This window comes from Opisthocomus hoazin, chromosome 2, assembly GCF_030867145.1.
Source record: "Opisthocomus hoazin isolate bOpiHoa1 chromosome 2, bOpiHoa1.hap1, whole genome shotgun sequence".
In the NCBI taxonomy this organism is placed as follows: Eukaryota; Metazoa; Chordata; class Aves; order Opisthocomiformes; family Opisthocomidae; genus Opisthocomus; species Opisthocomus hoazin.
The window spans coordinates 42,008,019-42,030,620 of record NC_134415.1 but is presented as its reverse complement, the minus strand read 5'-3'; the positions used below and the strand labels follow the sequence as shown (position 1 = coordinate 42,030,620).

The following is a 22,602-nucleotide window of genomic DNA, read 5'->3' as shown; positions in this document are numbered from 1 at the left end:
CTTCCTCGTACTTTCAGGTTCCAGCTGGAGGAATCATTCAGGTCTCCAACAAAAAAAAAAAAGCTTTCATTGCTCAGGGTTTGTCTCCATTCATGCAATACAAGAAGAAATGCTGCACAGTGCTATTTTGGTTGTTGCGATCAAAGTCGTTTCACTGCTAAAACTGTAAGTCTCTGTTAAACATGTAAGAAGAGCAGTACTATAACGTGGCCTCACAGGAGTTTGGAGAGGGTGGTGGTGGGGAATGACAAAATGAGTTCTTTTCAACGTGGACAACGCATCTCCCACTGCGCTTTAAGAACCTGCTCCAAAATACAGCGGTTGCAACTACTTCTCATTTTCTATGGCTGTTTTTCAAGCCATTATTTCTTAGAAGTCCTTCAAACACTTAAAATGTACTATTAATGGCATGAAACAGCATATCATTCTTTTTTTGCTTTATTCTTGGAAAAAGTTACATGCAGTGCCTGGGTTGTTTGGTTTTGGGTTTTTTTTTTCAGTAAAAACTACAGCAAGGAAACCAGGGAATATTTCTGTAGGGTAAGCAAAACAAGCCCAACGGAAGCTGCGGCACTATGCAGTGCCCTGAAAGTACACGCCACTTCGTGTCTGCATCCTAACACCATCCCTCAGGACCTCAGAAGGATTTGGGAAGTGATGGGAAATCAAACCCCATTAACACTGAGGTGGTTTTATTTCAATCATCTCTAAATTGAGCCTGTGTCAGAAAGATGTGTCATTCCCAAACATGAATTCAAGTTTTACCAGGCATTTGTGGAAGAATAATACCTATTGCTGCTAATACAACACAGTCTAAAATGAACATCCAGCTACAGTTCAGAAGCCAGAGTTAACAAAGTAGGATATTTTAATAACCTAAAATAATAGTATGGTAGATGTATGGCACAGACATGCTGAGGACATACAGAAAAGCCAGAGCAATCTTCTGCCATGGATAATGAGAACAAACAGAAAATGTCAAAGCGATCAGACTGGTTAGTACATTCTTCTCAAAGAGATAACACCACGAGGAGCACAACCATGGAAACAGAAGAAATACCATTCTGAACTCCTTGGATCCATCCATTATTAAGCTGGCAAAAGCAGAACAACAAGATGCAAGCAGGAGATGAACTTGATGTAAGCATGAGCAATTTCTTATTTTCATTAGAAAAAGCAAAACAAAGATGAGAGAGAATTTTGACTGGTAACATGTGCCGAACAGAACTGGCTGAAATGGTTTTTTAACATTTAAGATGGCCTCGCTTCTCGTTGACAAAGTGCAGGGTAAAATCCAATCCCTTATTCTAACAGAACAGAACTGATCTCTCAGCTTTCGGGGTGCAGATAAAACCCAGGCATCACATGTGTTTGGCAGGTACTGCCTAGAGGCACACTGATAGTACATTTGTTACATGGTGCTATTTGTTAATACTTTGGTGTTTATCCACAGTCCTTTCCTATACATTTGATAGTTTAATTATTGCATGATTTCAGTATGTCTGTAGTATAGAAATAATATTTTGAATCTTATAAACAAACAAAACTAAGAGGTGATTACGTAAGCTATATTTCTTTAATGATTTTAGTATTTCTGTCTGTTATGACTTCTGATGCTGTAAAAATTCATGCTTCACTCTCTGTTAACAAAGTTGCCAACCTTACATGAAGTTTTCTCTGCAAACAGCCTTTGCATTTTTGTAAAAACAGATCTTTAGGAAAAACGTGACTTGAGCAGAAGAACAAAGAAAAAGCACTGAAGTCTATGCACCGATAAAAAGAAGAGCCTATTTCATAAACTAAAATATAACCATCAAGGTAGCACAGAAATGACACCAAAACCTTATTTTTACCTGTCCTTTAATACCCTTGTCCTTCAAAGCCTTTATGTCATCATGAGTCAGTTTTTGAGACTTTCCATCGTCAACTATGTTACGATTATCTGTACCTGCTTCTTTTGTGTCTAAAGGAAAAGGATATAGATTTGTAAAATCTAGCTCTAAATATCTTTAAGTTGGAGAAACATGATTTTAGTTTCACAAAAGCAGACTTCTCAGAATTAAACCCACATGCTTCACTCACAGCCTTGCAAAGTATTGCCTAAGCAATCAATAAAATGTAGTATGTAAAATACACCTTAGTACATATATTCACCCAAACTAAGGTTCAAATTTTATCCCATATTAAAAAGCTGATTTGTTACAGGACTAGTGAAACAGCAGATCAAGACAAAACCATGCACTGTTATGACAGAAAGAATGTAAGTAACATCAAATTAACAAATGATTAATAGAAAGCTTTTCCATCATCTTTGGTATTATCAAAGAAACAAATTCATTGGAACTCGTTTTTCCAACCAGACAATGCTCTAATACCTGTGGTAGTCTCTTCCATGTCTTGCTTTGGCTGGAGGTTTCCACCACTGGTTACTTCAAATGTAGTTCCATAAATGTGTCCGATGGCATTATCCAGATAGAACCACTGCTTCTCAAAAATAATTTTTCTGAAATAATTTAAAAAATAATTATATTAAAAGCATTATTTTTACTATGTCTGAAACCCACAATAGTTGACAGTAAACAATAGCTTCATATATGCCATTTTTATCTATATCCTTGAAGAAAACCAAGACAAATATAAAATGTGAAATGCTAATTACCGTTAGCCACAAAACCACATTAAACTGAAGCTCACTGAGAAAAGAACAAAGAACTTAAATCGAGCGAACAGTAAGAATTTTTTTTCCAGTTCAAAAGAATTCTGAAAGGCAGATAAAACAAGGATATAGCACCTGAATCGTATAGTACTATTTTTGACAGAGAAAGTCAGAACAAGGCAAGGAATTAAATTAATCTAAAGTATCTTAAATCTCAGATGGGTTATGCAGATTAGTGCAAAAAGATGAGCATGAACCTGTATTTTGCAGAGTTCCTTAGAAATAACATTTGCCAAAGGACTATGAAGAAAACAGACAGCCGAGTGTCATGTAGTCCTAGAAATGAGTAATACAGAAAGAAAAAAAAAATTTATTATCCCTTTCATTTTGACTGCACTAAGGGAGGTTTGCAGTTTTTCTTCTTCACACAAAAAAGGACCCAAAAAGCCTTTAACTTTCAGGCTGACCTACAAAGGTTTCCTTGCTGACCAGAGAAATACCAGTCTTGCCAAATGAAATGGGTACCAGTGTCTATGCCACACTCACATTTCAAACAAAACTTACCAATATGAGCTCTTACTATGCTGATTAATCAGACACATCACTAATTATGAAGCTAAGGAAAAAGGTTGAGTTCTTTGTCATTTCGAGTTTTCTACTGACTGAAGTGTGCAATTCATGCGTATGTTTTACATATGGCATTATTTGTATCATATCCCCAAATACAATTTAAATAAAGCATAAGAATAAAAACTTGCCAGAGACATTTATTACCAAACCCTCTTAATAAAAAAATTAACAGCATTATACTTGCTCACTTCAAGTCTGTTAATCCCTGCCAACCCAGATTTTAAAAGACTAATAAAAGATTATAAAAGACTTTAAATGACTGGAAAGGATTTAGACAAAAAATTGTGTGCATGTGCTCAAATTTCATGTTGATGACCATTCTAAACAGACTATCCAACCGCAGCTAATGTCACGTTCTTAGAGCGTCCTTACCCTCATCAGATTATAGAAAAGGAAAAATTAATGCAAAAGTTATTTAATTTCCTGTAGCAATATTTACTCTTTGACTTTTTTATTCCTTCTTTTATGATAGGAGTTTTAAACAAAAAACGAAAAGAGATAATGAACTGATCTTGGCAGTGCTTTGCAGGCTAACAGAATAACTGCTTGATTTTGGTGCCAGGTTCTAGTGGTGAGCATTAAGCCTGTCAATAACCAGTATTCCCAAATTCTTAGGTCTGCGCTATGCCATTTTTAAACCAGTCTCATTCGAGTGTAGTACCTTGAAGTCTCCATGCTACCGAATCAGATGTCTGGCCACATTACCCAACACTGACTTCTACACATTGGTCTATAAAATTGTCTGCTGCAAGGGGAAGAGACCAGGCTGTGTCCACTGATTACAGTATTTCCTGCTGGGGTGCAGGCACTTCTTGCTATGCCAGTTGGCCTAGGAAAAAGAAATAGGAGACCTTTCATAGCATCCTCTCCAAAGCAGTCACTGTCTAGAACTGACAGCTACCATCTTCCTACAGACTAACGCCGATGAGAACACTAAAACCAGTCCCTACCGTTGACAAGGCAATGCTGCATCTCGCAGAAATTACAAGCCGCAGCGAGAGAAGTGTGACGCCTACATGCTTCTCAGGCTGCTGCGCCTTTTCTCCTCTTCGGTCGGCACCGGTTTGACAACGACAGCACAAAACCACCTTAGGATCCCTCAAACTCTTACAAGAAACGCAGCGAGGAAATCTCCTGGGTTTTTATAGGAGGAACCGAGGCAGCATTAAAATCTTTCCCGCTGCCTGTCACACCGGCTTAGCGAGGCCGTTCACTTCCGACTGGCACGGCAGGAAAGCATCGGCCGCCCCGAGACCCCTCTTCCCTCAGGCGGGGCCGCGCCGACGACCGCCGGAGCCGCCTCACAGGTGGGCGAGGAGAGGGGAAAGCGCAAACCTCGACCGGGGGGGGGGGGGGGGCGGAGGTGACAAGCGCGATCGAAAGCCCCGGGCCGGTCCCTCACCTCCGCCGCAGCACGGGTACCGCTTTGAAGACGTCGTCCCGCTTCAGGACGGCGCAATCCCCCTCACAAATGAGCGGGCCCGGACTCGGGCCCCCCTCCATCGTCCCCGCCGCTCGTGCGCCTTCCGTCGCGGAGGTGGCCAGTGCGCAGGGGCCGCCGCCCCGCCGGCCGCCCTGCCATTGGCGGGAGAGCGGCGCACGCGCCGCTCTCCCGCCAATGGCAGGGCGGCCGGCGGGGCGGCGGCGCCTGCGCGGTGAACCAGCAGAGGCCGAAGCGGAAGGGCGAGCGAGCGGAGTAAGACCGCGCTCGGTAGGGCAAGATCCGGCCAATGAGGGCCGGCGAGCCACGCCTCCTGCTCGCAGCGACACCACATTCTCCTTCGGGATTGGTTGCAGAGCCGGAAGTAAGGGATCGGCGCCAAAATAGAACGCTGAGGGGAGCGAGGGATTCCCTGTCTCCTCAGTGGGCCGGCAGCGGCACGGTGGCCCGCGCGGGACAAAAGCCCTCGCGTGCGGCGGCTGCTGCTGAGGGAGCTCGGCGCCCTTGTTTTGTCCCCTCATCGCCGGGGCCGCTCAACGGGGCTCTTCTTTGCCCCTCTCCTCCCCGGGCTCTGTAGTGGGAAGAGGGAGAACGGGTCTTCCGCATGGCCTTCGAGGTACTTCGCTCGCAGCCCCGCAGGCGAAGCCCCCGCCGGCAAAATAACCCTGGTTTAAATTAAATATTTTCTGGTAAAAATTTCTGTTTCTTCAAACAGGGCGCCTGCGGAGCGAGATGAGCAGGGACCTCCGAGGCAGGGGGTGCGCCCGGGGAAGAGGCTTTCAGGGCTGGCGAGGAGGATGGCGAGGCGGAGGCCAGAGGGGAGGGTGGAAAAGAATGCCCGAACCTGGTGAGCCAGCTCCCGTGCTTCTCCCTGCTTCCTGCCGCCGTCATGCTTTTCTTCTGACCCACTTCTGCGCGAGGCGGTTACAGCTGTTTGCCTCCTGGCGGTCGAAAGCATCGCTGAGAATAAAACTTGCAGTTTTAGTATCCACGTTGTTTTAATCTCCATTTTAATCTCTTTTATTTTTTTTTTTCTTTCAGTAAGAGCTCGACTAGTTCAATCGACTTTGGACCAGTTTATTCCTTATAAGGGCTGGAAGCTTTATTTCTCTGAAGGTATTTTTAGGTCGAAATTATATGTAGCAACTATTTTATTCAATTTTTTCTAGAGCTGGTTATAAGTAGAGGGGATATGTTTAACAGAAAGCAGCGGGAATTCATATTTTTTTAGAGAAAAGCATGAATACAATAGAGATTTCAATCTTGTGCTGTGATCCCTGTGGGCTGCAAACCTTGGAAAGGAATCTTCAACAGTGTGAAATATGGTCTTTCTTAAACCTATTCAATTAGCCGCATAAAACCTGCAGTCTGTCAAAGACTAGAATATGCATACCTCTGCTATACTTTTCTTGATCCTATGTGCTTGTCCTATGTTGTCTTAGACAAATTTCTGTTTTGTAACAGGTCTTAGAACATTACTGTGATACTGTAGAGATCCATCATCTTAGTTTTGGAATACAGAAAAATAATGGAAGAGAAATTGCCTGCTTGTGTTATTTTGTGAAATGGAATTAATTATTTATGTAAATTACTAATGCAACATGTTTCTAATTAGCTTATGTTGACAAGTCTCCTTTTGTCCAGAAGACTCGAGCCTTTGAAAAGTTTTTCATGCAACGCATTGAGCTTTATGATAAGGTAAAAACAAAACAAAACATATCCTGCCCCAACAACCTATTGGTGATACAATAACATTACATTCTCCATCAAAAATAATCTCTATCACAGATATTAAGTGTTTATGACATGATTTTAATGTGTTGTGTTTGTGATTTGAAGTGTAGTTAATAACTTAAAATGTTTCACAGGATGAAATAGAAAGAAAAGGAAGTATTCTTGTGGACTATAAGGAACTGATACAAGATAGAGAATTAACTAAATTGATACCAAATATATCTACTGAATTAAGGGATATGCCTCAGAAAATACTGCACTGCATGGGCCTGGCAATTCATCAGGTAAATATGTTCAAACCCTCACAAAGAATCAGTGGGACTTAAAGGTAATTATGTTATAAAACCCAAATCTCTTGTTTTTCTGAATCATTGAAATTTACTGTTTATTCAAAACTCAAACTCTTCCATCTCTCCACTGTTTCTGTGTGGCCTGCAAAATCATGTTTTGAAAATGCTTTGGTCGTGGTGCATTTTGCTTATTCATCAACAAAGTAGCTGACTAAAACGAAGTGTAGTTCCAACACTTATTTAACAGGGAGTTCCAGTTCCTGTTTTATAATGTACTGTGAGGAATACATTCTGTGTCCCACCTCATGCAGCTGGTGGGTGAAGGATGAGCAGACTGAGGAATTCCTGGCTCTGTTCAATATCTCTAGGTAGCATTTCACTGCTTGTTGACACAGAAGTTCTCAGATGTTTGTGCTTTAGTCAAAATACCACACGTTGACCAGCATTAAAGATTATTGTATATATTTTTTTTTTTAATTAAAGAAGCAAGCACAACAAATGTGTTGATTTAAAATTTCTGTTAAAATGAACCTTAAAACTGCTCAGAAGCAGAGAAACATTGTTTAATAGAGGTCACTGGACAGCAGAGGGCTCTTTACTATCAGACCCAGTGCTGAAATCTAAGGGAGGGTAGTCAAATTTGATAGCAAATCGAATCCATGTTGCAGGGACACTGCATTTGTGTTTGCCTTTCTGTTCTGTCTAGGTGCTGACAAAGGACCTTGAAAGGCATGCTGCAGAGCTGCAGGTGCAGGAAGGATTACCGCTGGAGGGAGAACCTATAATAAATGTGCCCCTCATTCATGCTAGGTAATGGGTTGAGTGTTTTGTTTTCAGGAGGCTCTGTTTGCCTGTTGTCTAATGGTTGTCAGCCTCTGTGTGTGGTGCTGAACCCTTACTTATTTTATTGAGAGATTTGACTCTGAAGCTGTTTCCAGAGGAACTGTCTACATTTTGCCATTTTTCTTCACAATGAGAAAGTCTACACTGTTGTGAAGACAAATGCAAAATGAAACCTGCGTATAAGCTGAAGAAACAGCTTGTAACTAGAAAAGCTTATACATATGAAAGTAACTTGTAAATAGAACAACTATTCTGTGAAACATGTTTCTCTAGTTTTAATCAATACATATTTAAATTTCCACTGTTTACTGTAGAAGTTAGGAAGGTGTTAAGATCTAGCCTTTTGTTAGCAAAAGGCTCATCTTTGTAAAGAAGTTGTTTTGAAAGGTGTGGACCTAAACTACAACTGATACTATTTATTATTCCTTGTACGGGTCTTTTGACAGTGGTCTATGAGGATGTGATACTTCGTATTACCTTGAATCTATTAAATGGCTAGTGGTATGAAAGTCTTAAGAATATTAGTTATAATTAATCAAAAATTAATTTGGAATAAATAAGATGAGGTTACACTAATTCTGAATAAGCATGTACTTAAAAGAATCATAATTACTGTTACAATTTTTAAAACGTGACTTCCTTTGGGTTCTAAATGAAACAAGTCCTTAGCACAATAATTTTTTTTTTCTTTATCAGAAGTAATGGTGATACAGACTTCAGGAGTCTGAGCAGGACTGGGAGTATAAGCCATACTTGATTATTTTTTTTTTTAATTCCCTGCTAGTCCTAGCTTGAAATGGGAAAGCAGCATGTTTTGGATGGATTTAATTTGCGGGTTTGTCACACTACAATATACTTTTCAAGTTTTGCATTGTTATAAAACTGCACCCTTTTAATTACACAGTAGAATGTATGTAGGAAAAATCTATGGCTAAATAAACAGTATATACATGCTCTCAAATTCTGAAAGAGTTATGCACCATTATCCTGTAGAGGAAAGTATTCAATAAGTCAATAAAGTATCATGCCCCTAAAATGGTTCTGCAGCATAGACAGGGTTGAACGATGAGATGGTGGTATTCAGGGTCCTAAGCAGAGGGAGCAAGGAAAACCCTGGATTTCAGAAGCCAGACTGTTCTCCTTAGTACCCAGTGACAGGACAAGGGACAGCGGGTACGAATTAAAACACTTAGAATTCCGTGTGAACACAAGAAAACACTATTTTACTGCGAGAAATGTTGTGTAGTCTCCATCTGTGAACACAGTCAAATCTCAACTGGACACATATTTGGGCTCTCTGCTCTAGCTGACCCTGCTTGAGCAGAGGTGTTGGACTAGTCAGTCTCATGAAGGTCCATTCCGCGATAAACCATCCTGTTTAAAGCTTGTTATTCTGAATTTTTAGACTGAGTATTCTTAGTTGTCCTTAACAAGCTGCAGACAGGTTCTTATGTGCTTGAAACACGAAAACTCCCCCTGCCTTTTGGAGCATAGGAATAATAAATCTTTGATCCTTTTGTTTCCCAAGTCTAAGGTCTGGTCTTAATCTGAAATAATTCAAAGAGACGTTTATAGATGAGTATAAAGTAAGTTCTGTTGTATTGCTAGTCTTAGTTGTTTACAGGAGGGAGGTGTCACTATATAAAACTGTACAGCTGTTGAGGTGTACACACTTGGAGAACATTAAATGTTACCCTGCTTTGTAGAACAGGAATCAAAGACTATGTCATAGGTCCACAGACAAAATATTTCTAATCATTGCTTTGGATTACTTTAACAGTTGGGGTATAAACTCTTCTTTTGTTGTTATTGGGTGTGGGATTTTTTTGTTTGCTTGTGTTTGGTGGGTTTTGCGGGGGGGGGGTTGGTTTGGGTTTTGGGGTATTTTTGTTCTGCATTTAGGTATGGTAAGCTTTCAAAATGTTAATGTTTAACTTTTGTGTAGGGTGTACAACTATGATCCGCTAACTCAGCTGAAAAACGTTCGGGCCAACTGCTATGGGAAATATATTGCCTTGCGTGGTACTGTCGTGCGAGTCAGTAACATTAAGCCTCTGTGCACTAAGCTAGCTTTTGTCTGTGGCACATGTGGAGATGTTCAGAGTGTTCCTCTACCTGATGGAAAGTATACTGTTCCAACTAAGGTAAGCTAAAATCATTTAACTTCATGCTTTTCCCTTATCTGTAGTGATTTGACAAAAAGCAACAGCACCGGTATTAAAAAAAATAATAAAAAAAAAATTAAAACCCCTAATCTTTAGAGCTAGGTTAAACAACTGACACAGTAGAAAAAATTAAGCTTACCATGCAACTTTGTATTACTGCATAGCTCTGTTATTTGAAAAAATTGTATCCTGCTGACACAAAAGCAGTATGTAGAAACTCCCTCAAAGCGGGGGGGGGGGGGGGGGAGAAAAAGAAATCTTTTCATTTCCATTTCATCAGTTACTTTCAAAAAGCCTCCTCCATCTCACTGCAGTGGTTTTCTGTGCTTATATTGTTTTGGGATTTTTTGTGGGTTTTGTTTAGAACTTTCTATGTTAGTTTAATTGGTTTTTATCTGGATTTTAAAAATCTTTAGACGTAAAATAAGGGTACTGTCCTATGTCCTATGATGTGCTCAAGTGAAAAAATTACCTCCTCTGGAACATCTGCAAGTATTAAAACAATAAAACAAAAAAAAACCCAACCAAAAAAACCCAAACCACACAACGAAAAACTCCAAACAAACCAAACAACCCCCCAACAAACAGGCAAAACGCCCACAAAAAAAATCCCCAACTGCCCTGCCCCCCCCCAAAAAAAAAAAAGGAGAAACAATAAACCCTCAAACCAGTTCACCAAGGGGATCATACAATTCAGCTATATTTGCTCTAATGACTATGAGTTAGGGTTCAGGTGTCTGTGGTTGATAGCTCTTCATTAATTATGTATGTGCTAATTTGTAGCCCTAATTTAACTACCTTTTTTCCTGAAATGGTGTTAATGAATTGCATTGCTTTGCTTTCTTTTTTTAAAATGAAGTAAGGCAATTTCAAATTATGATTTTAAAAAAGGTTGAGAATGAACTAGAATTACTATTGTTGCAGTGCCTTATTCCTGAGTGCCGTGGCCGATCCTTCACAGCTGACAGAAGCTCTCCGTTAACCACTACGGTGGACTGGCAGTCTGTTAAGTAAGCATGTCTTCCCCTCTGCACATAATGTGATGCAACAGGGTAGTCAAAAAGTGACAGGATGGCTCATTCCCTATTACACTGTGTAATTTTAATATTCTTATTCTTTTGCGGCAAGCACTCTTCAAAATTTGTATTACAAAGCAGTTGTTTTACCCGAGCACTAGTGTACTTTGTATATTAAACCCACCCAATGTAATAGCTTCTTGGAAATTCCTCCTACCATGACTGGGTTCTTTGAGAAATGTTTGGCTTGTGCTCTTTGCAGCTTTTCTTGATCATTTCTAATTGCATATATAATTTAATGATTCCCTTTAATGAGCTGTCAGTCGGCTAGAAAAGCCCTATTAAATTACGCTGGTCAGTTGTGACAGTTGACTTGAATGAACTGAAAGTAAATTTGAGGGTTAAAAATCTTAGTTTGAAGTGATGTTGCATCCCGCAGTCTTTAAGTTACACTCGGTAGAAGGAAATAGTGCTGCACCTGCCCATTCATCTACTTTCTATGTCTAATCTACAAGTAGGTACGCTTAAAATTTGTGAGACCTTTGCTATGGGGGAACAAGCCACTGTTTCTACAGAAATTAACAATCTTAAGGTGTAGGAAGGTAGATGGTGGATCTGGTTTTCACTGCGTCCATCTTCCTGTGCGCCATTAGTGCTATGGCCATCCTACTGTTGCCCCTTAATATGTGCTCAGAGGAGTTTCATGTGTATTTTCTTGTCCACCGCATCAGTTTACTGCATTAAGGGTGTCAGCTTGGAAAAAACAGGACTCTGCCTACTTTTTACCACTTCTTGCGTTCAGATTCTGTAAGTTTATGTGCTTTGTATCAAAAGCCTTATTGTGCCAAATGACAGCTAAATATGTTTTTCTTTACTGACGTGCTGTAATAAAAGTAATTTTAAAAGTCATTAAAAAAATACCGCTGACTTTTTGTCAGCAGCTCTAGAGGGTGCTGTTTATCACAGCTTCTTAAGAAAAGCTTGAGACTGAGCTTCAAGGAAAACTATCAGAGCTCTAAGTGCAGAGCCAAAACTGCTTTTAAAGAACTAGTTAGTTGTTACCATTTTACAACCATACAAAGAGTGAGCTACTGTTCTTGTTATGGTCTGAGGAATTTCTTGGGCTTTGCTAGGTTTAAAATGCCAGTTAAGCATTCATCAGAGCTATAATGTCTGACCTTAATTTTTATAGGCAAGGTCCATCTTATTTCACGTACTGTACCTATTTCTACATGAACATCCTCACTGGTGCTAGAAAATGTGGATTTCAACTTTGATTATTATTTCTGGCGTTCGTAGTCACTGTCTTTGTGGGCTTTATATATAATGTATACCCATTTATTAAAGTCTGATCTGAAAAAGTCTGTTTCTTCAGCTTCAGCACTGCTCTTTCTAGAGTTTATCAGGGCATTTTTGCTGTAATTGAATTGGGAATGTTGGACACAGAGTGTACACTCAGCTTGTGTTTTGCAGGGTGCAGGAGCTCATGTCAGATGATCAGCGAGAAGCAGGCCGAATCCCTCGCACAATCGAATGTGAACTGGTTCAAGATCTTGTAGATAGCTGTGTCCCAGGAGATATGGTCACAATTACAGGGATAGTTAAGGTGTCAAGTACTGAGGAAGGTAAAATACAACATCTGAGAACACCTTTTTCGGGGAGTGGGGATTTTTCTAGTGATTACACAAGAACAACAGCTATCCCCCTTAATTTGAGTTCTCAGTTGTAAATGCATTAAGTGTATAGTTCTTCAGAAGTTCCCAAAGTTTGAAAACGAGGAGCTATTTTGAAAAAGCCAGAAGCAGTGCTGTCCAAGAGGAGCACTGTCTCTAATGTCCACTGATAGAAGGGGGGGTTCACAACACACTGGTCTAGACACAACTGTGGTCCTGAATCTGAAGGGCCAGTCTGACATCTGATGTTCTAGTATGTCAGATGATAGGAAAGCCTTCTCTGGACCACTGATATAGGGGGGACATTCTTATTTCCTGAGGTCTCACTGAGACTCATTATTTGTTTAACCTTTTTCCTTCAGTGTCACCTTCAAAAGATAGGAAAACTATCACACTGTTGTGAAAGAGTATTATCTTGCTTAGTTTAGTCCTCCCTGGAGGAATTTTACAATTTCTTGTTTTTTCTTTTTTTTTTTTCCCCCAAGTGAAGAAATATGTTGCACACAACTGTAATAGAGTATAGTTGCAGAGAACTGCAGTACTGATTTACTGTGAGACCGCATTCTCTGCTCAGTAATCATTGGGGGATATAGAAAATGGTTTGTTATTAAGCTACATATTTAATTTTTCTGCACAGTGGATTTTTTACTTTAAATATTGAGTGGAAATATTTTATATTCAAATTTTATATGACTAGAATAATATAATAATTTAAAATTCCTGGAAAACTTTGTTTATTTTGGGAGAAAATTCTATGTATATACATATACTCTCCTAATCCAGCAAAATACTTTATTGTGTACGTAATGGAGGGAACTTAAAGAACAAAAGCAACTAGAAACTTACTTTGCATCAATTTTTGAAAACGCAGATGTTCAGTCACTTAAATACAAACATTTTGCACATGGCTGTACTTAATATTTCTGAATTACTCTATGCCATTTGTAAATAACATCAGTACTTAACGATAGAAAAAATATTCCTTCATCCTTTCTTGTTTTTTCTAACAGGAACTTCTAAAAATAAGAATGACAAGTGTATGTTCTTGTTGTACATTGAGGCAAATTCTGTCAGCAACAGTAAAGGACAAAAACCTAAGAATTCTGATGATGAGACTTTTCAAAGATCGTTTATGGAGTTTTCACTTAAAGACCTCTATGCTGTTCAAGAAATCCAAGCTGAGGAAAATCTGTTCAGGCTCATCGTGAAGTAAGTTGTGTCAGACCTAGACTAGGTCTAGGACTAGACTTCTGAATCAGCATGACTACCTTCAGACAGATGTGACAGCTAATCTTAAAGCTATGATATATCTAAGGCTTTTCTGGGTTATCTTTGCAGTAGACACCACAGAGATTTATCAAACTTTAGCGGGCAAAGGGCTTGGGAGGGAGTGAAAGTACTGCAGTGGGAATGTTAGGACTTTGGGAGGGATTTAAGTATATGGGGAAGTTAGGAGTGTTTTAGCTCAACCCTGAAACAGAAAGCTATGGGTAAAAAAAAGCAATTAATTAGTTTTGCTCAAGTCACGAGTACTGTTTTGTTCTCAGTTCTGCTTTTCTACAGCAGAGGAAAGACATGCAAGAACTCAGCAGAGGGTGTGAAAGACCTTCAGTCCAGACGGACAAGTACTCTTCTAGCTGGAGTGTCCCTCAGGCCCTCCCAGTGGATTCAAAGAACAAGAAACTAGCACCTTTAAAAGGAGGGTTACAGCTAGTTACGTGATTAAGACAAGAATGGGTGCAGAAATCACTGGGAAACTGGTTCTCCTCTGTGTTTGTGTGAACTCAGATGAATGGCACTTTTTTTTATTTCAAACATATCTGATTATCTGAAAATGTCAAGAAATTTGATGCTGCTGATTTAAACGGATTCTGTTAGAAATTGAGCAACAGCTAACCAAAAGTTTTGTATGTTTATAGAGGTTTTCTGTGACAGGAGAGACAGGACAAGTGATTATTTAACAGTAATATGAGATTTATATTCCCCTGATGTTACAGTGTTGTTTATTTTTTTCAGCTCTCTTTGTCCTGCAATCTATGGCCATGAGGTAAGTAATTCATCAGGTCTGGTCTGCTTGCAACTTCAGTTTGAAATGTTTATGCCACGATCAACTCCTAAAGGATTTATAAAGCTTATCTGGTGTGAGGGGGAAGGGGCAGGGACTATATTTACAGGTGACTGTGACTCACAGTTACTTTCAGTGCCAAGGAGGTGGCAGCCTTATGCCCTGAAGTTCAGCCATCCAGAAAGAAAAGGTTATTACAGCCAATTCTAGGGAGCATGTCATTTGCCATAACCAAATACTTATTAGTGTTGGTATGTACCACTACAGATCGTAAAGGCAGGTTTGGCCCTGGCATTATTTGGAGGATGTCAGAAATTTGTAGATGACAAGAACAGAATCCCAGTGCGAGGAGATCCACACGTTCTGGTCGTCGGCGATCCAGGATTAGGAAAAAGTCAAATGTTGCAAGTATGGGTTGATTTATTTCTATTGTCTGATTGTATTTTTCTCTATTTCCTTGTTATCTTGGCTTCTTGTAAGCATGGTAGGATAGCTGTGCTAAGGCCAAGGGGTCGCTAGAGCCTGGCTGGAGCTATCTTTTCGCATAGGATGCTTCAACAAAGATAGGATTGTACCCAAAGTGGTCCCCTGCTGTCCTCTCCTTCCAGCGAGCCTTGCAGAAGGGGTCAGGCCTGTTAAAACACTTCCCGAAGCTGGTACACTTGGTCAAGCCTGTGGGCTTTCGAGTCTAGGCTTGTTGTCCTGCCTTATATAGTTTGTTTTTTTTTCACTAACCCTTTTCCCTGGTGGGGAGTTTCACTCCTTCCTATCTTAATTTAGCTGATCCATTGTCAAATAAAATAAGTGCGCTCTTGGAACTAATGCGACTTTAAATACCGTGTCACTCACCTTCTGTGAGGTTTACTTCCGTTCTCTTACCCCATTTCTCTATTGCCAGCACAGATCTCGGCTTTTTGGGAAAGGGACCTGCTGCTGTGTTTGGATTTTAATCTTGGTGGGCATTTCTGCATGACTGTGACAAAATCCGTTAGTAATAGAATTTTTTTGCCTTAAATGGAATGGTTTTAAAGGTCCATATCTTTTTTCCATGGTTACTGTGAAGTGAAAGAGGGACAGAGTTCACCTACCTAGACCTGCAGCATGGCATAGCTTGTTTAAAAAGTCTGAAGTCTTTCTAATGTGGGCATGTTATGTTAGGATATGACTTGCAGTAACTTAAAGTGATGGATTTGTATGCAAGCATCTTGATAAACAAGTTTTTTAATTCTTTTTTCATTGAATGGGGACTCTCTAGCATACAGTAGATGGTTTTGGGTTTTTTTCACGTCGGTACTAAGTAACAGAATGCCGTTCAAGAAAAGCTAGTAGTCTGTTCCTCAGACCCTGAGACAAGGCTGCTCTCAGTCATCACTTCACAGAAAAAAAATCTCAAGGAGAAAACCAGAGCTGTCTAGGAGCCAGGTTTTTTCATTTGGTTGGGTTTTCTTATTCAATACTTGGTGCCTGTCACATATCTGGTATTGAATAAATGTGCTTTGGGTGTTATCTTTTAATTAAAACAAAGACACTGGTACCTATAGAGATTTACTGGGAAAATCCAGTTATAACTGTATTCTAGGCGAATTTAACTGCGACATGTCTGTGTTCAAGCTTACCGTGCTTTGCTTTTCTAGTTTGTATTTCAAATTATAGGCTGCTTTCTGGATACTAAAGGCATGGAGAAGACTAGGACTGTCCTTTATGCCCTAGTTGTGGGGAGAACTATACATGCTTCCTCTGAAGCAGTATGTTTTGTGCACTAGGGGAAAATAGTAGTCTAAACAGACCTTGGGATCTGAAGATACAGAAACTTTGTCTGCAGTTCTGTGACAGACAGCATGTCCCCAAGCATTTTATCATACTTTGAAATGTAAGCGCTGTGCCCAAGGTCCTAGTAGTTTTGATAATACAGTAGACATGGCTGTACCGCAAGTACTGTGACCAAAGTTATTCCTACTGTTTTGCAGAAGTATGTCTCTTGGGGTTGCAAGGAGTTACAACTTTACTCTTTGGCCATGTTATAGAAACAAATTTGGGTTTACTTTGAATTGTTTCTCAACAACAAGGCTTGAAATTCTTCACCTTGGGGAGGGAGAAAGTATTTATTTCTCTTCTAGGCAGTGTGTAACGTTGCCCCTCGAGGTGTGTATGTCTGCGGTAATACTTCCACCAGCTCGGGCCTGACTGTTACGCTGTCTAGAGATGGCGCTTCTGGAGATTTTGCCTTGGAAGCTGGTGCTTTAGTGCTTGGAGATCAAGGTAATACATGTAATGCTACAGGTTTTGTATGACTGTATGTGGGAAGCAGGGGTGTGTGTGTTGCTAAGTCTAAGATTAACCAAAGTGCTTGCGTAACTGTGGACTAAAAGTGTAAAATTGAAGTATGATATTGTCTTTCCACACCTTGGAAAGTTCTGAGCTTCTCCAGTGACTTCTCTGGAGGTGATTCCTTCTTTCCTAGGCCTTAGGATGTGTATGAAACTGGAGTTCTGCAATTCACATACCAGCCTTACTTTGTGTCAAAGAACTAGAATTTCCTTGTTGAGAAGTCTCTGACTTAATGGCAGCTGCTGGACCCTTGCTGTTTTGGAAAATAGCTGGCTTAAGAGATTTGTCATCGATTTCTATTTGTAAAAAGCTTGTTTTTCCATCTTAATGTGTCATCAAGACACTGCTTCCACAAGCCAGGCCAACTTCATAATGGTTCAGCTGCAGCACCATGAAATTAAAAGAAACTTCACTGAAATGGAGACTTGGTCTGACACCTCCTGCAGTCCCTAGGACTCTAAGTTGGACTTCTGATGTAGCACTGGATTGTAGCATATGCTTGTCCATCAGTTAATATGTTTTCTAATAAGTCTTTGTCCTGTGTTAATTGCTTCCAGGAATTTGTGGAATAGATGAATTTGATAAGATGGGAAACCAGCATCAGGCTTTGCTGGAAGCCATGGAACAGCAAAGCATCAGCCTTGCCAAGGCTGGCATTGTTTGCAGTTTGCCAGCTCGGACATCTATTGTTGCTGCAGCAAACCCAGTTGGAGGACATTATAACAAAGCCAAAACAGTGTCTGAGAACTTAAAGTGAGCACTTTCTGAAATGCTGCTTATATATTCACATTCAGGAGTAGATGCTTCTGGCAGTCTTGTAGTTTGCATATAATTGCTCTCTAGTTTCCTGGAGCTTGAACATAAACTTACTGTAATAATTTCTTATGGCTTTTAAAAGAGAAATCGTTGTTCTGCTTTATTCTGAATGAATGGGACAGGATTTTTTAAGTGTCTTTGAAGTGGAGCAGAGTTGCTGTAGTTTTTTCACTTCTCTGAGCGCTGTGTGGTTTTCTTGTCTTTACTCTAGAATGGGGAGTGCTTTACTGTCGAGATTTGATCTAGTTTTCATTTTGCTGGACACCCCAAACGAAGATCATGATCACTTGCTGTCTGAGCATGTGATGGCAATTCGAGCTGGAAAGCAGGCAGCATGCAGCAGCGCTGTTGTGACTCGAACCAACACACAGGATCGCTCTGTGCTTGAAGTTGTTTCGGATCGACCACTGCTTGAAAGGCTAAAGGTAGGACCCATCCTGTGACTGTTGGTAGGACCCATCCTGTGGTGTTCCTTGCACTGGGACCTGGCAGCCCTGACCTGCTGGATGTCCTCAGTCTCCCGCTCCCATTCTTCTCATGATAATTGGCTCTGAATTAAAGAGGAACCATTTAAGGCTCCAGCTACCAGTTTCTACCAATTGTTGTAGCTAACATTGCCCACCCTGCTGGAGCTGCTGAAGATGCATCTCAAGCCGTCTTAAATTCTCTTCTGTGTGGAGATTATTAGCTCAGCTGGATGTTTTTTCAGTTGCGATAGTGAGAAGACACTTTGCATGAGATGCTCTAAAGCAAATTTGCTGAGTTAGATTTCAATAAAGAGCTACAGGACTAGACTGGATGTAATAATTTGATATAACATGATGTGCTGTGAGGTATTGAATCCCAATAAAGCAGAGTGTAAACAAATCCTTGGGCATCTGCAACTCATGACAAATTTGGGGATTATAGGAGGGGAAGCATATTTCTTATTAAACGTAAGTGATCGGTTTGAGGGCTGATATTGTCAAATGTCAGGTCTTGGGAGAAACATCCTCTATGGGGGCTAAACCCATGCACTTTTGGAAATGGGATATCAGCGGTGATGGTTTAATCTTCTCTGGAGCTGTATCTTGTAACAATTAGGAAACTGGATTTTCTCTTTTTGAGAAAGAGTTCTTGATATAGTTAAATCATATTTAGCACTTCTTACCTTTTGCAAATGAGATGCTTCGGCTGCTTTTTCTGAAGTGGCGAAGTGTGTTTAATTACATGGCTAAGCACAGTGTGTGGACTTTAAGTACGTGGTTCGTATATGAAGCACTAAAGCCCTTACAGTGAGGATTTCACCAGATAACATAAAATCTTCATCTTCTATGCTTCAAAATTTGTATTGTATAGGGTTCTGACAGACAGAAATCTAAGCTCTTTGTAATTGGGTTAGATCTTACCAGGAGAAACCTTTGATGCCATTCCACATCAGCTGCTAAGGAAGTACGTTGGATACGCTCGCCAGTACGTTCACCCAAATTTATCTCCAGAAGCTGCTCAGGTCCTCCAGGAATTCTACCTTGAGCTCCGGAAACAGAACCAAGGTGTAGACAGCACACCCATCACCACGAGGCAGCTAGAGTCACTGATTCGACTTACGGAGGTAAATGCAAGCTGTAATACTTAAGGGATTGAAAGCAAAGAGATTATTCCTAAACTACTACTGATATCCTGTCATTTTCGACAGTTTATTCACTGCTCTGCTTTTTTTGTTGTGTTTCAAAAAAAAAAAAAAAATACTTACAAATGCTTAAGAGCTACTGTTGCTTAAAGCCTCTTACAAAGTAAAACACCCTTGAGGGAGTGGAAAGAGAATCTATCACATTCTCCCAAAAGGAGAAAAAGTAGGTGCAGGCAGGAACAAGCTGCTGCCCATCTTGAACTTAAACTGCTGCTGTTTTCCCTAACCTTGTGCCTCAATAACACTGTTTGTGATCTACTGCTTCCCAAGAATACGCTGTTAAGAAGCAAATAAACTCCAAGCTACAGCCTAATAATGCGAGTATGCAGGAGATGACATTGAAACTCTATCGAAAAAATAAAGGAATCTTCCTTTAAATCCTGTAGGCTTAGGTTCCATCTCTGGTCCTAAAACGTGCTTGTTGTAGAGCAATTGCGGCCTTTTTTCACATCAGTTGATATATCTTAAATATACCTTTGTGGGGTTTTTTTGTTTTGTTTTAAGGCACGATCAAGGCTGGAATTAAGGGAGAAATCTACCAAGGAAGATGCTGAGGATGTAATAGAAATAATGAAATATAGGTAATACACACTGATTTAAAAATAAATAAAGCATTATGGTGCTATTCATTGAAAGACTTTTTTTTTAATACAGATATTTGAACGCAGTGAAGAAATTATTTATCACATTTAGGCCTGTCATACCAATATCCAGATATGTTTAAAAACTGACAGAAGCTGTCAGCTGAGTATGATTGCTTAGGCCTTTGAGTTCCATCATTGTAGCAGTTATCTATATCCATGTACAGTAACTTAGACATGAGGTGCTGCCAAGGGCTTTTTTTCTGGTGTGATTACTCTCTGTTGCTGCAGTTGAATAATTTCAGTTTAAAAGTGATTTGGACAGATGCTTAGTCTAAGTTTCCTAGGTAGTGACTTTCTTACTAGGGGATGGTTTCCTACGCGGCTTCTGAAAGCTTTCTCAAGCAGTTATGTTTCAGGAAGCAAATTCATGTACTCTTGCTTTTACCTCCAGTTGATTTTTTTTTTTAATGTATTTTTAGCATGCTGGGAACCTACTCCGATGAGTTTGGAAAACTGGACTTTGAACGTTCACAGCATGGGTCTGGGATGAGCAATCGGTCACAAGCAAAAAGATTTATTTCTGCCCTTAACAGTATTGCAGAGAGAACTTACAACAATCTCTTTGACTTGCAACAGCTTCGGCAGATTGCGAAGGAGCTACAAATACGAGTAAGTTTGGAGATCAAGCATTTCTTCAACAACGAACTTCAAGACCAGTCAAAATTATTTACTGCAAAATGGAAAGTAGAAAAAGCACATCTGTTGTGCCTCTCTGCCATGAACAGAAATAAGAAGCGTTTGCTGCTTTTAGACTGAACACTCTTCCTAAATTGCCTTTCTTTGTCAGCTTTACTAATCTTGCTAGCTGTTTGACAGTAACAAGTCCTTGCACTAGGAAGGGCTGGTTCTACTTCTGAAGCTGGTCTTTTTAACAAGATTCTGCTTTGTTTCGTGAAAGGCAACTTTGGATTTGGTGTACTTGACTTCCTCTGGCTCCCCAGGGGACACACCTGTTTTAATTCTCAAATTTACACTGTTGTGGTGTCCATGTTCTATTTCAGCAGTGTAGTGATACTTTTGTTTGGCCTTCTCTGGCCCACATACAGCTTTTTGGTTTTCATTCCTGCTTCAAGCGTCCCAATGTTGTAACTTGATAGGAACATCATGTAGGGGACATGGTTGCAAACGTGTTTTATCCTGTAATTGACTTGCATTCTATACCTGGAGGGACTTCAGCCAAACAAAATTATTGATAGCTAATTCTACTTGTTGCTTCATGATAAAAAGCTTTGAATGCCAATTTAAAACTTAAAACTGGATTTCAGGTGTAATGAGTGAAAAGTAGTGACAATTAACTTCTCTTTATGAAACTTGTTATGGGCAATAACACTGTTCTTTCTGTTACCTGGTTAACCAACTTTAGCCTGCCGGGGCAAAATCGCTTCAGTCTCCAAACTTGTTCAAATGTTGACTATACGTAGTCCTGTCTGACAGAACACATTATTGCCAGCTCTCTTCTCACATGATCATTCTTTCATTCAGCAACTAGTTACCTATAGCTAATTCAACTAATTCTAATTTTCCCTTGATATATAGAATATTTTTTGCCTTGTTCAAAGTTCTATACCTGTATCAAATACTTAGAAATCGGTGAGAGCTGTAGAATTCAGACTTTTCTTTGGCAGATAATTGTGTTTCAAAACTTAGATTTATACATAGGTTACTCTGCATTTTCTGCATGCCATGAAATGTGTAAGTAAAGCACAAAAGGGTGCAACTGACTGACTGTATGCAGTAGGTCAGCCGTTTGCTAATGAAACTAACCTACTCTTAGCTCACTTTATTCCACTAAGCTCTTTCAAACTGTTTATGTTGCTTTACATCACATAAATTTTCATTCTTCCAGTTTGATATTTATTTTTGCCTGTCTTTTCCCAGGTATCTGATTTTGAAAGCTTTATTGGATCCCTGAATGATCAGGGTTATCTTTTGAAAAAAGGTTCAAGAGTTTATCAGCTTCAGACTATGTGAGAAGAGCCACTGTGATAAACTTTCTTGAGACCCAGTCGTTACATCTGGAATGGACTGACGGACCTGCAGCTGTAAAGCGTGCTGAACTGCGGCCTAGCACAGCAGTCGAGGCGCTGCGGGCACCTTCGCTTCCTGAGCTGCAAGATTCCCTCTGACACCAGCAGTGACCCCAGGCTGGCTGTAAGCTGCCACAGGACAGACTGACACGTGGTGTCGGTGCTTGGCTCATCCTACGGGTCTGCTAGCCCAAGTGAGACTGCGTAAGACTCACATGAACTTTCATCATCCTCGAGGAGCAGAAAGTGTATTTTTATATTGGCATTATCACAATGCCGTAACAGATTTTACTTCTAAAAGAGACGTTGGGCCTACAAATTTAAACCCAGAAATCTTTCACGGGAAGATGATGTGAGTTGTATTTTTAGTACTGTAGTTCATTAGAGGCATTTAAAGTATAAAAATTTGTTTCCAAAAAGCTGGGAACCTTCACGTTGAGACAACACACTTTTGTACCTGTAAGAAGTGATACCTTCTTGAAACTGACTTGATTTTCTGCTTTGCAGCTCTGTATTTATTGGTCTTTGTTGCTGAGATTTTATTTGAAATGCAAGTCTGATTTAAGAAAATATCCTTATTACAGTATTTAATTTGTAAAACAGAA

The 22,602-nt window shown here is 40.0% G+C and overlaps 2 protein-coding genes across 6 annotated transcripts in view; one reads left to right on the top strand and one right to left on the bottom strand.

The window, feature by feature from the left end:
- TRMT6 (tRNA methyltransferase 6 non-catalytic subunit) overlaps positions 1–4,855 on the bottom strand; it is a 16,683-nt gene extending 11,828 nt beyond the window's left edge. For 2 of the 4 annotated variants that reach the window (XM_075413370.1, XM_075413372.1), the window contains exons 1-3: positions 4,689–4,855; positions 2,376–2,503; positions 1,854–1,963 (exon numbers count right to left, since the gene is read on the bottom strand). In XM_075413370.1, the coding sequence (XP_075269485.1) occupies positions 1,854–1,963; positions 2,376–2,503; positions 4,689–4,789 (339 nt within the window). In that variant the 5' untranslated portion in view covers positions 4,790–4,855. Of the gene's footprint in view, positions 1–1,853; positions 1,964–2,375; positions 2,504–3,947; positions 4,116–4,688 lie in introns of those variants that run through there. The other 2 variants (XM_075413371.1, XM_075413373.1) reach the window with 2 other exon arrangements.
- MCM8 (minichromosome maintenance 8 homologous recombination repair factor) lies at positions 4,532–22,602 on the top strand. Of its 2 annotated transcripts, none has more exons than XM_075413368.1 (19): positions 4,532–4,593; positions 5,443–5,574; positions 5,769–5,843; positions 6,343–6,425; positions 6,596–6,745; positions 7,458–7,561; positions 9,540–9,738; positions 10,684–10,769; positions 12,249–12,400; positions 13,459–13,657; positions 14,465–14,495; positions 14,781–14,921; positions 16,631–16,772; positions 17,399–17,594; positions 17,869–18,082; positions 19,039–19,248; positions 19,831–19,907; positions 20,390–20,579; positions 21,849–22,602. In XM_075413368.1, the coding sequence occupies exons 2-19, from the start codon at positions 5,460–5,462 to the stop codon at positions 21,939–21,941; spliced, it is 2,457 nt and encodes an 818-aa protein (XP_075269483.1). In that variant the 5' UTR covers positions 4,532–4,593; positions 5,443–5,459; the 3' UTR covers positions 21,942–22,602. The 2 variants fall into 2 exon arrangements, with proteins under 2 accessions (XP_075269483.1, XP_075269482.1); XM_075413367.1 differs by lacking the exon at positions 4,532–4,593 and adding an exon at positions 5,024–5,343.

Coding starts and splice junctions, on each gene's coding strand:
- MCM8 (XM_075413368.1), top strand. CDS start 5,460: ATGAGCAGGGACCTCCGAGGCAGGGGGTGCGCCCGGGGAAGAGGCTTT. Junction 5,575..5,768: donor GAAAAGAATGCCCGAACCTG/GTGAGCCAGCTC, acceptor TTTTTCTTTCAG/TAAGAGCTCGACTAGTTCAA. Junction 18,083..19,038: donor CACTGCTTGAAAGGCTAAAG/GTAGGACCCATC, acceptor TAATTGGGTTAG/ATCTTACCAGGAGAAACCTT.